Source organism: Rhinatrema bivittatum, chromosome 8 (assembly GCF_901001135.1).
Source record: "Rhinatrema bivittatum chromosome 8, aRhiBiv1.1, whole genome shotgun sequence".
In the NCBI taxonomy this organism is placed as follows: Eukaryota; Metazoa; Chordata; class Amphibia; order Gymnophiona; family Rhinatrematidae; genus Rhinatrema; species Rhinatrema bivittatum.
Window position 1 is genome coordinate 75,590,410 of NC_042622.1, and position 18,162 is coordinate 75,608,571.

At 40.8% G+C, this 18,162-nt stretch overlaps 1 protein-coding gene across 2 annotated transcripts in view; it reads left to right on the forward strand.

Annotated features, from left to right (window-relative positions):
• ACSS2 (acyl-CoA synthetase short chain family member 2) overlaps nt 1–18,162 on the forward strand; it is a 196,116-nt gene that overhangs the window by 7,547 nt on the left and 170,407 nt on the right. For both annotated transcript variants that reach the window (XM_029611497.1, XM_029611496.1), the window contains exon 2: nt 8,342–8,537. In XM_029611497.1, the coding sequence (XP_029467357.1) occupies nt 8,342–8,537 (196 nt within the window). The remainder of the gene's footprint in view (nt 1–8,341; nt 8,538–18,162) is intronic.

The window sequence follows — 18,162 nt, forward strand, 5'->3', positions numbered from 1 at the left end:
CTCTATCGTCGGCCCAAAACTATGGAACTCATTACCTCTACACCTCAATTCGCAAGAAAACTTTAAATCTTTTAAAAAAGAGCTTAAAGCTTGGCTACTCACACAGTCTTGCAATGGCTGCTCACCCAATGTCAGCAGAACATAAATCTTTTATCACATCTACTACACGTCCCATTTTATATCAACAATCCCCCTCCTATGACGACCGCCCCGACTCGCAGAAACCTTTTCTCGTTTTTTGATTCGGTATCAACCGTCCCCCTTCAAGATTTGCATACAGTCATATATCTAATGTATAATATATTTATTGACTTTTTATTAAGTTATTGTTCTGTTTCAATTTCTGTTATACTGTTATGAATTTAAATGTAACTGCTTTGTTATAATGTAAACCGGAGTGAAGGCAATGTCTGCTATACCTCGGTATATAAACGAATGCTAAATAAATAAATGCTAAATAAATAACATGATCAAATTTAAACTGATAACTGGAAGGGGGACAATAAGTAAATCTACAGCTCTAACACTAAACTTTCAAAAGGGAAACTTTGATAAAATGAGGAAAATAGTTAGAAAAAAACTGAAAGGTGCAGCTGCAAAAGTTGTGTTCAACAAGCATGGATATTGTTTAAAAATACAATCCTAGAGGCACAGTCCAGATGTATTCCATGCATTAAGAAAGGTGGAAGGAAGGCAAAACGATTACCGCCATGGTTAAAAGGTGAGGTGAAAGAGGCTATTTTAATTTAAAAAAAAAAATATATATATCCTTCAAAAATTGTAAGAAGGATCCATCTGAAGAAAATAGGATAAAACATAAGCATTGCCAAGTTAAGTGTAAAACATTGATAAGACAGGCAAAGGGACAATTTGAAATGAATTTGGCCATAGAGGCAAAAACTCATAATAAAAACTTTTTAAAATATATCCGAAGCAACAAACCTGTGAGGAAGTCAGTTGGACCATTAGATGACCGAGGGGTTAAAGGGGCTCTTAGGGAAGATAAGGCCATTGCAGAAAGACTAAATGAATTCTTTGCTTCCGTGTTTACTAATGAGGATGTTGGGGAGATACCAGTTCCGGAGATGGTTTTCAAGGATGATGAGTCAGACGAACTGAACCAAATTACTGTGAACCTGGAAGATTTAGTAGGCCAGATTGACAAACTAAGAGTAGCAAATCATCTGGACCAGATGGTATGCATCCTAGGGTTCTGAAGGAACTCAAAAGTGAAATTTCTGATCTATTAGTTAAAATTTCTAACCTATCATTAAAATCATCCATTGTATGTGAAGCAAAAAAGACACTCCCAGATGAACATATTTAAAAGATGTAGATTATGTTGTGGCCATCAGTGATGGACATCTGGATATCTTACAGCCACAGTTGCAGCCCTCAAAATCACTGGGTTTGGCCTTCTGTCAGTGGCAGAGGAACTCAAACACATGGCCTCAGGTGTTCAAGGCCAGGGGATCTTGCAGAAAAGGCACCTGGACTCTGACTCACCAAGAATCCTGTAGAAAATACTAAGCAAAAAAGTTAGGAAGACCCATTTCCTGAGCTCCCTATTGGATCAGCATTAGGTGTCCCCCAAATTGAGGGCTGTATATAAAAGAGCTCTAGACTAACACATCTTTGCTGGTTCAATAGTTTGCACCATAATATCTTGTTGCCTGGCCTATTTCCTGCAAGTCCTAGTTCTTGCTGGATCTGGATTCCTGCTCTGTTCCCGGCTCTTGGCATTTCTCCTGGTCTTCATCTCTGCTTTTAGTTCCTGCTCAAATCCTGATCCTTGTCTACTCTCCTAGTTTCTGCTCTGATTCTAGAACTCAGCTCCTTCCTGGTTCCTATTTCCACCTGGAAAGTCCTGGTGGCTGCCTGCACTCAAGGGCCAAACCATTGTTCCCAATGGTTGACCCAATTGGAAATTAATCACCCCCAGGGCAAAGTCCCTGAGCCTGCATGTAAAATGAATGCTGTCTCATAAGTTTTCAGTGGCCTGCAGCCACTGAAACGTTAGAGTCCACTGGGCTCTCCTCATATGGAGATGTACCATGGAAACAGCATGTGCAGTCAACACAATGAGGCCCAACAGCCTCAACATGTTCCATGCTGATGTCTGCTGACTCATTTGTATCTCCTCCACTGTGGACATCAAGGTGATAGCCCTCTGTTGCAGAAGCAAGGCTTTTACCTGAGTTGTGTCTAGCAGATCTCCGATAAACTCCAATTGAGGTGACTGATTCAGATGAGACTTGGGGTAGTTGACCATGAACCTAGTAACTCCAACACCTAGATGGTCATAAGCCTCTATTCCTTCGCTCTTGCCAAACATCCATTTACGGGAAGACGTCCATGAAAAGCTTGCCAACACCCTATGTTCTGGGGACAACATATGGCCATCCAGTTCCTGTTGGTGGAGACCGACCAAATTTCCACCATACTTCGTTTTTAAGTGGTCTTCCTTTCAGAAACACTTTTTCTTCCAATTTCAGAGATGATACTCTACACCTGTGATACAGCAGCAGCAACTTCTGGCTTGAGGACACCTGTGCGAGAGACAACCTAAAATGCTGCCGCAATCTCAGCTGAAACCAGGGCCTAGTTGTTGACGAGCCCAGACCTGCTTTGGTAAGGGGAGATAGGATTCTGTTATACCTAAGCTAGTGGAGGAAGGTTACCAAGGACTGTTAAGGCCTTTAAAATTGTGGAGTTATGCTACTTATGTTTCTCTTGGACCCCAGTGCTTCACCAGTGTTTAGCCTTAATCCAGATTCATCTCACTCGATCCAACTTTATCTCAAGGTGGAATCTCTTCTCATCCAGCATGCAATAGAGTCTGTTCTTCCTAAAGAATATGAGGAGGCACTGTGCTATTTTCTTATTACCAAGAAGTCAGGGGAATTGAAAACCAACCAGGATTTATGAAGACTGAACAGAGAATTGTTATGGGAAGAATTAAAGATGAATGCCTCCTTCTATACTATCCTACCTTTTATCCAGGCTGATTGGATGTGTACTTGGATCTAATCACATCCCCATCTATTCATCTCACTGGAAATACCTCACATTTGTAGTGGAAACAACACTTTACCAATACAAGGTTCTCCCCTTCAGCCTCTCAGCAACTCCAAGGGTCTTTATGAAACACCTGGCAGTAGCAATGGCACATCAGCATTGGGGGATTTGTGTGTTCCCTTACCTGGACAACTGGCTGGTGATGGGACCTTCTCGGGGTGCTAAACTCCTTGCAGATGTTTAGCTCCATCAATCATTAAGTTTCATTGTCAATTTTGTCAAGTCAAACCTCATTCCCGCCCAGACAATCAAGTTAATCGGGGCAAGGATATACTTATTAAGAGGAGAAAGCTTTCCTCCCATTGAAAAGGATAATCTGCCTACAAGCACTGGTCCAGAACTTGGTACAGCGAGATCAAGTCCTAGCCCGAACAATTCTAGTTGTCACCTGGCACATGGCGATGATGGTACATGTGGTCCCCATGGTTCACCTGAACATGAGAGCTCTCTAGTGGGGCTTTTGCTGCTTGTGGGATAAGCTGCATCAGCCTTTGTCTCATTCCAGAAGAGTAACCACGGAGATGAAGACGACCCTACACTGGTGGAAATCAGTGATACTGGAATAGGTTCCCCTCTTCAAGTTTTACCTCATCTGTTAATGCTGGGGTCAGATGCATATATCAAAAGTGGGGTACTCATACAGGCTCCTTTTGAACTCGAGGGGACTTGGTAAACAATGGAATGTCTGTTCCAGATCAACCTTTAAGAACCATGATCCATTCAGCATGCATTGAGAGTGTTTTCTAACCTGTTTCAGGGAAAGAGAATTCTGATCCAAATCAACAACCAAGTGGCAGTGTTTTATGTGAACAAGGGTTGGGACATGGGTTCCTGGACTGTCTGCTAGGAATCTCATAGAATATGAGAGTGAGCTTTTCTTCAAGCAACTTACCTTCTCAAACACATTATTGGATGACCTCGGCAGAGTTTTGTTTTTTTTTGTCCCTAAGAATGGTATCTAGACTAAAGTGTGGCAACTCAGCAATTTGATCTGTGAAATTGGCAGTCAGTCTACCTGTATTCATCAAAAAGAAACAGGAAAGTTGAGAATTTTTGCTCCATTCTTCAAAGCAAATTTAGATCTGCTCAGGATGCAGATTTGCTGTATCCATTTCTTTCTATCTCTTCCATTGGTGGTGAGGAGAGTGCAGCAGGTACTCAAGGACTGGGCATGCCTTATCCTTAATGCCCCACGAAGTGTAGTTCTTTGTCAGTCCATCCACTGATCCCTCAGAACTGACCCAGCCTTGCAAACACAGGAAAATGGTAATTTGTCATCTGAACTTCCCCTCACTCAAATTGATAGCATGCATTGTGAGTGTTTGATAGTTTGCTCATTGTCACTATCCAAGAAGGTTGAGGATATTGTGATTTCAGCTAGAAGGCTGATAACCAGAAGGTCGTATGATTTCAAGTAGAATTGTTTCTCATTGTGGTATCTAGCAGGCTGTCTGAACCCATTTGTCTGTAAGCCAAAAGATCTCCAGTGCTTGTTCTTCCTCTCCTCACTGGGTCTCAGTACATAAATCAAAATGCATCTTAATGCCATTGCAGCTCATCACACTTAAGTGGATGGAAAACCGATCTCTCTTCATCCTCTTGTACTAAAATTCATGAAAAGTCCATGGCATACAAAACCTTCACTTACAGAATAGCCTGTGCCATGGTATCCCTGTGTCATCTTAGCACAACTGATGAAGCCTTAGCCACAGTTGATGAGCTGCTGGAGTCTGCTTCTTTACATGGAAGATGGTATTCTTAGATGTCACTTCAGCTAGAATAGTCCACAAGCTGCAAGCATTGGTTTCATACTCTCTCCATACCTGCAGTTTTTTCCACAGTAGGATTGTGCTTCACACTCATGTTAAGTTCCTACCTAAAGTGGTTTCTGCATTTTGTGACACTGACCAGGAAGTGGACCCTTGTGGCAGTAGCATGGTTGGCACCAGCTAGTGAGCAAACTCACTATGGGCAGAGAAGCCCATAGGTGGGACTGGCTGGAGTTTTCACCTATACCAGCCACCCTCCCCTGCAGGTTGAGCCCTTGGGCTCTGGCAGCTGGCAGGATTAGGTGGGTTCCTGGGGCTAAGCTGAGTGTGAGTCTAATCTGAGCAAGGGTTGTTGCAAGCAGCAAACAGCAGAATGGGTAACAGGCCAGAGTCAGGGCAGGCAGCAGCCAGTGGAAGGTCAGCAGCCAGTCAAGGATCAGGACCCAGATGGTGCGTTTGTTGGTCTTCTACGGCTTCGCCCCGTTTCCTCACCTTGTTTATGGCTCCTCCCGCTCACCTGGGAAAGATGGCTACCGCCGCGTCTCCCTGCCGACGTCTCTGGCATCCCCAGAACGGCTACGATGCTGCCTTCTGCCATTGTTCCTCTCAGGACCTACTAGGGTGTGCGTGTGCGCGCAACCCACGTCTTTGTACCACCCTTGGTGCGAACCTCGAGGGCGTTCCCTCATGCTGACGTCGCGCCATCCGGGTATATTAGCCTAATCAATTTACTAGCTCTCCGAGATAGCAAGGACTTGAATCCATTCCTGTCTATGCTACTCTGCTGCTTCCTTGCTGACTGCAGGAAACCTTTCCTCTCTGCCCTTCAGAGTATTACTAACTTGGGTACCCGCTCCTCGGGGGCCCTCTGTTTTCTTTCAGGTGCCTTACAGGGAACAGATACTCGCTCCTCGAGGGCCTGCTCTCCCTGCCTTGGTGCCTGTACCTCCAACAATACACGGTGGAATCGCTAACCTTCAGCTAACATCCAGTGAGTACCTTAATCATCAGTCTATCTCTTCCACAGTGACTCCTTGGGGAATACCTGCTGCGGAATCTCCTGATGTAATCCAGGAGAGAAGGGCTCCCTCTGCCGAGGTCCCTGAGACTGCAACTACCAACTGCATCACTACTGCCACTGCTGGTGGCTTTCTACAAAGCTGTATAATAAAAGAACTTGCTTGTGTGTGTGTATCAGAGTCTAGCCCAGTGCTGTGGTTCCTCACGGGGCTCCTCCCTGTGGCCATGGCTATCCCCACAGCACCCAAGGATCCACCAAACCTACATAACCACAACACCAGGTAGTCCAAGACAAACAGGACAGACAAGGTCAACAGGATGAGCAAGGAAGGAAAACAAGCAGGGCCAGGAACAAGGGCAGACAAGAAAGGAACAGAGCACAGGGAAGGAAGGACAGCACAAGGAAACAAAACAGGAACACAGAACAAGGCAAGAACAAGCCAAGGAAAGCAACACAGACTGGACCACTGAGGCACTGGCTGGTTGCAAGAGACTTCCTTATATACTCCTGGAGGATGTGACATCATCAGCCAGTGCCACAGGAAGTCCCAGCTAGGGGACCTATAAAGGCAGTCCAGAGTTAGAACTTCCTCCATCCTTAGAATAGCATGCTGCTGGAGTTGCTTTGGATCAGAGGTGAGGGGTTTAACACATTTCATTTAAATCCAGCTATTGTTTTTGCATATATGGCCTTGAAAAGAATGTGGGCAAAAGAAGTGAAGGCCCTCCATTTGCTGAGCTGCAAATGGGCTTTGGCCCCTTACCTGAGAAGAACTTAACTACATAGTCAAGCGCCTTAACACTTCCTATTCTATGATCCTAATAGACTGGGCATGACTGCCAAGTGTACTTTGTCCAGCTGGCTTGCAGACAGGATTGCTCATTGTTATACATTAGCTGGCCTTCAGATCAACGACTCTGTTAAGGCTCATCAAGTAAGAGCCATGGCTACTTCAGTTGCTCATTTAGGAGCTGTGTCCATTGATGACATTGGCAAAGCTGTATCTTGGTACATGTTTCTGATTTTACTTTGAATGTTGATGTAATCTGCATTGGACAACCATGGTTGAAGACTAGGAGAATATAAGTAATTTAAATTAAAAAATATATATATATAAATATGTATGTATATACACTTCACACCTTCACGTCTCACTACTGTCTGGAAGGTTGATCAAAAAATGACTAACTTTGGGCAAGCGTTTTTGCATAACCTATCATCCGGTAATCTTCTCTTCACGGGGATCCGGGTTGCTTATTCAGTAAATGCTATGTTTATTTTATTTATTTATTTTTATATACCGACATTAGATCAGTGATGTTACATCGGTTTACAGGGAACGGAAATGAAATAAACAGGGGGTTCTTATTTCTCACAATGAAACGTGGTAACACATAAAACAAGCATGTAACATGGGTAACTTAGAAACGAGGAAAACATGTGGAACGTGGGTCTAACAAGGGTTGCTTGGACAGGTATAATGCTATAGGGAGGGTGGGGCTTTAAAAACATTATGGGGCGATGTAAGAACACCGGGGGATGGTATGGGAGAGGGGGGAGAGGAAAAATGAAATGTAATAAGGGGGGCCTAAAACCAGGGAGGTGGGGGGGGTTGGGACTAGGGGGGTGGAAGGGGGTGTTGGGTCATTGGGGGAAGGCTTGTTGGAAGAGCCAAGTTTTTAAGTGTTTTTTGAAGAGCTGAGTAGAGGGTTCAGTTCTCAGTTGTGGAAGGCTGTTCCAAAGTGACGGTCCGGCTACAGACAGTGGGGGTAATTTTCAAAAGGAGTTACATGCGTAAATGTAGCTACTATTGTAGCAATTTTCAAAAGCCATTTACTCAAGTAAAGTGCACTTATGTGAGTAAATCCTATAGACAAGTCAATGGCATATATTGTAGCAATTTTCAAAAACCCACTTACTCAAGTAAAGTGAATTTACCCCAGTAAACCTGGTTTTTACTCGAGTAAATGCTTTTTAAAATCAGGCCCAGTACGCGTTCTCTCGTTGTGGTTAGATGTGCTTCTTTTGGGGTGGGGATGGGGAGAAGACCAGTGTTGGTGGAGCGGAGGTTTCATTGTGGTGTGTAGAAGCGTAGGGGCATGCTTAGCCAGTCCAATTTGTCATTGTGGGGTGTCTTATGGATGGGTGTTAGGGTTTTATGTTGTATTCTGAAAGTGCATGGTGCAGCCTTCAGCTTGCTAATTCAGCCATGCTTGTCAACAGAGAAAGCAAGTTTGATTACCATAAGTGGGGTTCTTCGTAGCTCAGTAGTTAAACTTTACTAAACTAGCAAGATGGGGCTATCAGATAAACTCACCCACATGTCTTCACTAATTCATTCTGCTCTCTACTGAGAACTCCCTTTACAGTAAGCAAACTTGCTTTTCTTATGTACGTAAATTCATTCTTTTGATCAGTTTTTGTTAAATTATTTCTGTGCTGTTGATGTAACTCTTGAAAATTCTTTTCACAGATTTTTGGGGTGATATTGCCAAGGAATTTTATTGGAAAACCCACTGTTCTGGGCCATTTCTGCAGTACAACTTTGATTTAACAAAAGGGAAGATCTATGTGGAGTATATGAAAGGTGCCTCAACCAACATCTGCTACAATATCTTGGACAGAAATGTCGAAAAAAACAAACTTGGTGAAAAAATTGCCTTCTTCTGGTAACTTTTTTTTTTTTCTTTAAATATTTGGAATTACACTTCTATGTATGCTAAAGTATTACAAATGGTGCATTTTCCTATGCTGCCTGTGCTAATCTTCTATAATAGAAGAACTTGATGTATCATGCAGTGTAATAATAGAATTTAACTATAGTGGTTGCAGAAATGTTTACAAATAATGTAGGAGATCTAGTGCAGTAGTGTGGAGGAGGGGGAAAGAAGGTTTTGTAGTTCATGTTTTTGTGCAGAATTCATGGTTAGCCCCCTCACTCTTCCTGTAGGGTTATTAGAGGGTTCCTAAACAAAAATTAGTTGCTGCCATTACAAGAATTATAACATATTCCTGGATCCTGAATTACAACATAAAGTTTAAAGCTGCTTTTATTATGAGCCAAAAGTAATCAAGTTTGGAAGATATGTCTGCTACATTTGGCCAGATTAAGGAATGAACAGGTTTATAGAAAGCTAAGAAAATAAATAGCCTATTCAGTGCTCACTGATGTACCCTGTATGTAGGGTTGGAAAAGTTCCAGGCTCAGATTGCCCAAGAGTCTATAATTGAGGGCCTGGTCCTGTGACACCTAATAGGAATTGCTATTGTTAGCCTGGAGAGAAATGCTGTCACTCCTGACACCACTGGCTCAGTCAGGAAAGATGCTTCTGCTGTAGCTGTCCTGGGCCAAGGAGAGAGAGCTGAAGAGACGGGGGGGGGGGGGGGGCAGGAGGAAGGGTAGAGATGGAGGGAGTGAGAAGGCAAAAAGTAAAATTTAAAAAACAAATGGTAAAATCAGAAATGAAAACATCAAAATATAAAATGAGCAAAAATTCAGAAAAAAAGTTGTCAGGAAAAACACATTTTACTGTGGCTTCTTCAAATTGTATCTAGCACCCTAGTTTTCAGAAAATGTTTATACCCTGCCCGTATGTCAACAAAAAGTGCACACTTAGTACCTTGTTGCCAAAAAGGGTATGCCATGACAAAAGGGGCTGATCTTGCAGCCATAATTATTGTACTAAATGTACAAAACCCCAGAGTGAAAAAGAACTAATACACAAGTTGAGATGTCATCCAAGATAGCAATGCAGTGCAGATGTTTTTGTGTTTATATTAAAGCACTTTGGGGCTGATGAAAAAAATACGTAGAAAGTGGGCGCTGAAAAGTCAGCGCCCACTTTTTTAACGCCCTCATGGTGTCCTCAAGGCGCCAAGCTATATGAAAATTAGGGGGTCACGCTAGCAAGGAGCCGCTAGGGTCGCCGGTAAACTCTGCATCAGTTTTCATAACCGGCCGTCTGCCAATAATGAAAATGGATGCCGAGTTTGGCAGGCGTTAGTACCTGAGAGCTAAATGTGCATCTGAGACGCACACTTTTTTTTTTTTAATCTATTAATACTCTTAGATATTTCAGCGGCATTTGATACCATTAATCATGAAGCTCTTCTAGTAAGACTCCAAGAAATTGGTCTGATAGATACGACATTAGCCTGGTTTAGATCCTTTCTTATGAACAGATCTTTTATGGTCAAACTGGGAATAGTAGAATCAGATAGAGTAGATTTAAATACAGGGGTTCCTCAGGGCTCTTCATTGTCCCCAACCCTATTTAATATCTACATGGCCCCCCTTTTGTAGGTTTCTTGCAGGGTTGGGCTTAGTACATTTTTTGTTTGCCGATGACGTCCAAATTCTTCTTCCCATTAAGGGCTCCCTCCATGATACATTGAAACTATGGGATATGTACTATAATTCGATTAAACAGCTTCTTACCCACATATCTTTATCATTAAATAATACTAAAACCGAGATTATGCTTATTACAAATAAAGTTACAGGAAAAATAGTCAGACATTTCAGCTTGCGCTTCTTCCTATAAAATATGCTGCGAAGCAAGAGATCTGGGTTGTGTGCTTGATACTGAATTAAGTATGAAAGCATCAGTTAAAGCTATCACAAGAGAGAGCTTTTATAAATTACAAATATTGGAAAAAAATGAAACCGCTTCTCCAAGCAAATGATTTTCGGACGGTATTGCAGGCTTTGATTCTACCAAAGTTGGATTACTGCAATACCCTATTACTGGGTGCTCCAGTTTCTATAATTTGACCTTTGCAACTGGTGCATAATGCCGCAGCACGGCTTTTATCTAACATTAAGAAATTTGATCATGTTTCTCCTGTTTTAATGAAACTACATTGGTTCGCATTCATGTCCCACCACGTAATCTTAGATCTCTGGGGCAGGCTCTTTTGACAATACCATCTCCCAAGTTAACCCATCTTGCTTCAGTTAGTGAAAGAGCGCTATCGCTAGCTGGACCAAAGATGTGGAATTCATTGCCAACCTCCATTCGGACTGAGGAAAATATTAATAGTTTAAAAAAATTGATAAAAACCTGGCTGTTTGAACAGGCTTTTAATCAAACCAACTGATACTCCTTGGTTCTTGTTGTTTCATTTACTTAGCTGATTTTATATTCTTGTTATGTTTTTTGTTTTTGTGTTTTTTTTTAATCTTATTGGTTTTATTAGGAGTGTTTTTTATGTCTATTATTATTGCGAGTAACGTTTATTATGATAGTTATCACATTTAAGTATGTTTAACTTTTTAACTTTTAATTTTTTAATTCTTATGATGATAGTTAGAATTGTGATTACCACATCAAGGTAGTAAGCACTATTTAGGAATCTTCCTGATGCCACTGTATGAAATGTTATTTTGATTTGTCATTGTAAACCGACTTGATATGAATTTGAATCTCGGTATATAAATTTGACTGACTGACTAAATAAATAAATAATGCAGAGTGAATGAGTAATAGCCTCATTCGCATGCATTTGCATGTGATGAGCGCTATCGCATTCACTCCGTATCAGACGTGCGTTAAATAGGCGCTAATCCCCCTATTGCATTAGGGGGTGGATTAGTGCCTGTTTAACCCGCGTCTGACTGCGGGTTATACAGTGCGCTCGGCTGAGCGCACTGTATTGCATCGGCCCCTTTTCTTGGAAGGATCTCATATAAAGATACTTAGACTGCACCATTAAATGCGGTGTCTTATGTACTGAATGAATGCCTATGTTGAATTTATAATCATTGGCCCGGGATAAGTTCAACCATAAATCCCAGGTATATTTTTTTGAGAATATTTTTGCGATGCAATTAAAATAGATAATCTTCTTGTCACTAATGGGGAGCGCAGAGTAAACTGGAATTTATCTTAAAGCTCCAGATAGAGAATGAGAATGAGCTTGTTGACAACTTGTTTGAATCCACAAGAACCGGCCAGATATTAGAGCGCTGTCTCTTAATTTCCCAACTGAATCCAATGCTGCGGCATTTCAAATCTTACATCTTTGTCAGTGGTTGAGGTTAGTACATGGTACTGGACAGAAGTCAATTCCCAAATTATTTCCTGGAGCAAAGAAATGAAAATGGTGAGCAGCATTGCAAAGTAAAAAGTAGGACTGATAAGTTTTTGAAAATCTCAGAAAGTGTATTGAACATAGGTGAACAGTAATATACCTCATTTAATTGAATAAATTGTTCAGAGTGATTAAAAGAATTATAAACTTACTGGAGGGAAGCACAGACTGAATTTGAAAAATGAACAATCAGCATTGGTTCCTGTGGTGGTGTTTTGACAAGCTAAAAAAAACCACTGACAGAAGCCATCTCTCTTTCGCTCTCTTGCTTGCTTTTTCTCTTCGGAAGGAGGTATCTTCGAAAGAGTTGGAGAATCCCAACAGAGAGGTTCCAATAAAAGCAAAAGTACGACATATGCCTATTAAAGTATCACCTGAACTAAAAGATTCCAAATTATTCCTGTCAATTGAAAAACAGGTTGTTAATAGAAACAGAAAAAACCCTTTGAAATATGTTTGTCAATACCAGAAGTCTAAGAAGTAAGATGGGAGAGGTAGTGTATAGCAGTGAAAGATGAGAGACTTAATTGGCATGGAAGGAGGATAACCAATGGGATAGTGCCAAACCAGGGTACAAATTATATGGCGATGATAGGGAGGAGCATCTTGGTGGGGATGGGGGAGTGGTACTTTATGTTCGGGATGGCATAGAATCCAACAGGATAAGGATCTTGCAAGAATCTAAATACTCAATAGAATCTTTTGGGTAGAAATCCCATGTGTGTCAGGGAAGAATATAGCGGGAGGAGTATACTACAGTACACCTAGCCAAAATGGTGAGATGCATAATGAAATGCTAAGAGAAATTAGGGAAGCTCACCAAATTGGTAGTGCAGTAATAATGGGAAATTTCATTTGCCCCAATATTGACTGGGTAAATGTACAATCAGGATGTGTTAAAGAGCTAAAGTTCCTGGATGGAATAAATGACTGCTTTATGGAGCAATTGGTTCAGGAACTGATGAGAGAGGGAGCTATTTTAGATCTAATTTTTAATGGAGCACAGGATTTGGTGAGAGAAGTAACGATGGCTGCTTGGCAATAGTGATCATAGCAAACAGATTTGAATTAATGAATGAAAGGGGGACAGTAAGTAAATCCACGGCTCTAACACTAAACTTTCAGAAAGGAAACTTTGATAAAATATGGAAATTAGAAAAAAACTGAAAGGTGCAGCTACACAGGTTAAGAGAGTGCAACAGGTGTGTACTCTGTTATACAAAAGAAACAGCAAATAAAACCTCTTAGAAACGCAGTCCAGATGTATTCCATGCGTTAAGAAAGGTGGAAGGAAGGCCAAACGATTGCCAGTGTGGTTAAAAGATGAGGTGAAAGAGGCTATTTAAACCAAAAGATCTTCCTTCAAAAATTAGAAGAAGGGTCTATTTGAAGAAAACAGGAAAAGCTTAAGCATTGGCAAGTTAAATGTAAAACATTGATAAGACAAGCTAAAAGAGAATCTGAAAATAAGTTGGGCAAAAGCTTATAATAAAAACTTTTTAAAATATATGTGAAGCAGAAAGCCTGCGAGGGAGTTGGTTGGACTATTAGATGATCAAGGGGTAAAGGGGCACTTAGGGAAGATAGGGCCATCGCAGAAAGATTAAACGAATTCTTTATTTCGGTGTTCACCAAGGAGGATGTGGGGGGGGGATACTGTTCTGGAGATAGTTTTCAAGGGTGACGATTCAGATGAACTGACCCAAATCACTGTGAACCCAAGGTTCTGAAGGAACTCATAAATGAAATGTCATATCTATTAGTTAAAATTATTAACCTATCATTAAAATCATCAATTGTACCTGAAGTCTGGAGGGTGGCCAATGTAACCCAAATATTTAAAAAGGGCTCCAGGAGCGATCTGGGAAACTATAGACCAGTGAGCCTGACTTCAGCGCCAGGAAAAATAGTGGAAACTATTCTAAAGATCAAAATCACAGAGCATATAGAAAGACATTGTTCAATGGAACACAGTCAGCATGGATTTACCCAAGGGAAGTCTTGCCTCACAAATCTGCTTCATTTTTTGAAGGGGTTAATAAACATGTGGATAAAGGTGAGCCAGTAGATGTAAAGTATTTGGATTTTCAGAAGGCGATGTCTTTTCATGGATTGCAAACTGGTTAAAAGACAGGAAAAAGAGTAGGATTAAATGTGCAATTTTCTCAGGGGAAAAGGGTAAACAGTGGAGTGCCTCAGGGATCTGTACTTGGACTTGTGCTTTTCGATATATTTATAAAAGATCTGGAAAGGAATACGACAAGTGAAGGTAATCAAATTTGCAGATGATACAAAATTATTCATAGTAGTTAAATCATAAGCGGATTGTGATAAATTGCAGGAGGACCTGGCGAGACTGGAAGATTGGGCTTCCAAATGCAGATGAAATTTAATGTGAACAAATGCGTATAGGGAAAAGTAACCCATGCTGTAGTTACATGATGCTAGATACCATATTAGGCATTACACCTAGGAAAAAGATCTAGGCATCATAGTGGATAACACATTAAAATCGTCGGCTCAGTGTATTGCGGCAGTTAAAAAAGCAAACAGAATGTTGGGAATTATTAGGAAGGGAACGGTGAATAAAACAGAAAATGTCATACTGCCTGTGTATTGCTCAATGGTGAGACCACACCTTGAGTACTGTGTACAATTCTGGTCACCGCATCTCAAAAAAGATATAGTTGCACTAGAGAAGGTACAGATAAGGGCGACCAAAATGATAAAGGGGCTCGAACAGCTCCCCTATGAGGAAAGGCTAAAGAGATTAGGGCTGTTCAGCTTGGAGAAGAGATAGCTGAGAGTAGAAATGATAGAGTTCTTTAAAATCATGAAAGGTCTAGAACAGGTAAATGAGCAAAACTTAGATTCTTGCAATCACCACTCTGGATTGGGTATGATTCTCTTGCTGCGGCCCCAAATGATGAGCTTTCTATTACTAGTAGGCCCTGCAGTACCGTGAGCCCCAAAGCTGCAGTAGGCATTTTTCTAACAGTGTGGGAAGTGCTCTGTTAGGCAAATTTTCTGGGAGCCCCACGAAACATAGGTTGTTTCACCTGGACCTGTTTTCCAGGTCCTCTGCTTTTGTCTTCTCTCTCCTTCACTATTTTTTCCAGCATTATGATCTTATGTTGAAGTAGGTTTAATTCATCTTCGTTCTGACATATTTGTTCCTCCACCAAGTCAATGTGGCTGTTAAGCGAGTCAATAGAATCTCATACCTCTTGAATTTCACCGGAAAGTTTCTCAAATTTATTCTCTAGAGCTTGTCATACCATGTTCGTTAAGGCTCCCATAGCTTGTTCGCTCAGTTCTTGCTCCCCACGCTGCTCTGCCATTTTTGGCTTTTGTGTTTTGATCTTTTCTTTATCTTTTTTGACAGGCCAAATTGTCATTGCCAATGCTAATTCCCATTGTCAGGTACTCCTCCAGACTTTGTAACTTTCTTAGGTAAGTCTGCTAACAGGAATATTGCAAAAATGCGGTATATTGTTATAATCGGGGATGGCACCCGGAGCTCAGCAGGTTTGCGACTGCTCAGCTACACCGCATCACATGACTTCCCCCCCCCCCCCCCCCCCCCCCCAATCTTCTTTATGTTCACTTCCCACAGGAATCCTGCAAGGCTCATCCATTTCAGCTACCCTCCTTAATATTTATTTAGCCCCACTATGCTCAGTTCTCTTTCGTCTTGATATCTCTTTTAAGTTGTACATGGATGACATGCAGTTTTTCTTTCTGATCTCTGCAACCATGGAACAGGCTTTTCATAAATTATCCTTCTGTTTGACTCACATCAAAAAATGGCTGTTGGCTAACAGAAAAGCCTTGAATGTTGAAAAAAAAGATACTGTATTCTTATCGTGCATCCCACCAAGTAACAATCCATTAAATTTCCTTTTTGACAGTCGTTCCAGCCCAATTAAATTCCAGGCCTTTGACTTGGTGTACTGGTCAACTCCTTGCTATCCTTGCATGTTCATATTGATTTCTTTTGTTCAGTCTTCATATTTAAATTATGCCTATTAAGATCTATTAAACCTTTTCTTTCCAATTTCTGTATAGTGACTCAATCCCTTGTTCTATCCTCACTCAACTATGGTAATGCCCTGTTCATTGGTATTCCCCAGTCTCATATAAAAGTTTGATAGTTAATTCAAAACTTTGTGCATGTTTAATTTGCAATAACTCCCCAAGAGGTCTAGAACGGGTAGATGTGAATCGGTTATTTACTCTTTCGGATAATAGAAAGACTAGGGGGTACTCCATGAAGTTAGCATGGGGCACATTTAAAACTAATCGGAGAAAGTTCTTTTTCACTCAACGCACAATTAAACTCTGGAATTTGTTCCAGAGGATGTGGTTAGTGCAGTTAGTATAGCTGTGTTTAAAAAAGGATTGGATACGTTCTTGGAGGAGAAGCCCATTACCTGCTATTAAGTTCACTTAGAGAATAGCCACTGCCATTAGCAATGGTAACATGGAATAGACTTAGTTTTTGGCTACTTGCCAAGTTCTTATGGCCTGGATTGGCCACTTTTAGAAACAGGATGCTGGGCTTGATGGACCCTTGGTCTGACCCAGTATGGCATGTTCTTATGTTCTTAAGTTTATTTATTTATTTATTTATTTCGGATTTTTATATACCGACATTCTCAATACAAGTATCGAATCAGGTCGGTTTACATAGAACATTAACTGTCGCAATAAAGGCGTTATATATTTTTTGCCCATTTACCTGAATCAAGAGGAGCTCAGATTAGAGCTGGATCTCCCCTGGCTTAGAAAACACCTTTAAGGCTCATCTCTTCAGTTCTGTTTTCCCAACCTGAAAGATTTTAAGATGGTTTTAAGTATCTATATCATTGACTGTTTTTATTTGTTTTGAGAGAGTTTATTATGTGTCAACAAATTTGTATGCTATGCTGATTGTGTATGTGAGTTGTAACTTGCTGAAGCTGGTGGATCAGCGGGCTATAAATCATTATAAATAAATCACAAATAATATGTTGAGCGGGCGAGTTGTTTGGTTTTTTTTTAATATAAGATTTTATTTTTCTCCTAAGTGAGTTTTGTTAGTGAAAATAACATAATATGACAGATGCATTAAGTGCAACTTGGAAGTTTGAAACGTGAGTCATTTGTTTTGGTTTTGTGGGTTGATCAAACAATTCTGGATTAAAGTTGAGAGATATAGAGTGATTGGTCTTAATCTACAGCCCACAGCAAAGATGCTCTTGTTTGGAGAGATGTTTTCTATATCTGCTAGTAACAAATATATAAAAAAACAGGGTTGAAATTTGTTTACTTTTATTGGCAAAGAAGTTTATTCTTCTTCGCCGGAAGTCACAGGAGGCACAGTGGAGAAATATATAACTTATAGAAAAATTGGTTGGGAGAAAAGGCACTCCTTGGAAGTGGAGAATTGTTCTTTTAATATGGGATGCATAGATATAATTGCTACCACATAATCCTGGAAGCTTAGTGTTAAATGACATAAATATTTTAACATAGACATGTAATTAAATCATGTGGGATGCAGATATTTGTCACTCATTCCTTTCACCAGGGCTGAAGCAGTAGGACTAAGCTGACCATCTCCACAAAGAGTCTTTTCTATCGTCATTAATCCTAGAATGGCGACAATTAACAGAACTTTTGTCTCTTAGAACTGGCTTCCTACCATGCCAGCTCATTTTTACTGCCAGAAGATTCTCCAACCATAGGCCTCTCCGATATTAAATCCAACATATCCATGCATTCTTTCAAACTGGCCCGGTGGTAATCCTTGCAGTGTAATCCCTAAATACTAGATGTTGGAAATGGAAAAAGGGGAGCTTGGGGGTAACTTGCAAGAAGCAGCAGTTACTACCCTTACCAGAAGGCAAGGGGGTAACCTATATGGTACGGCAGTTACTATGATAACTTGCTGGGCAGACTAGATTGACCATTTAGTCTTTGTCTGCCATCTTTACTATGTTACCCTCTCTCATTGGATTTTTCTTATACATAGTATCCCCATCTGTATCTGATCTGCTTACTTAGAAACCAAGAGGTGAGTGATTGAAAGCTTTCTCAGTTTTCCAGTGTGGTCTTAGACAAGTAGAATATATCTTAATGGGCATTCTTTATACTTAAATTCACCACAAGCTCTAGTGAACAAAAACTGCTTAGGAAGCATGCGGTGATTGGCCTGGG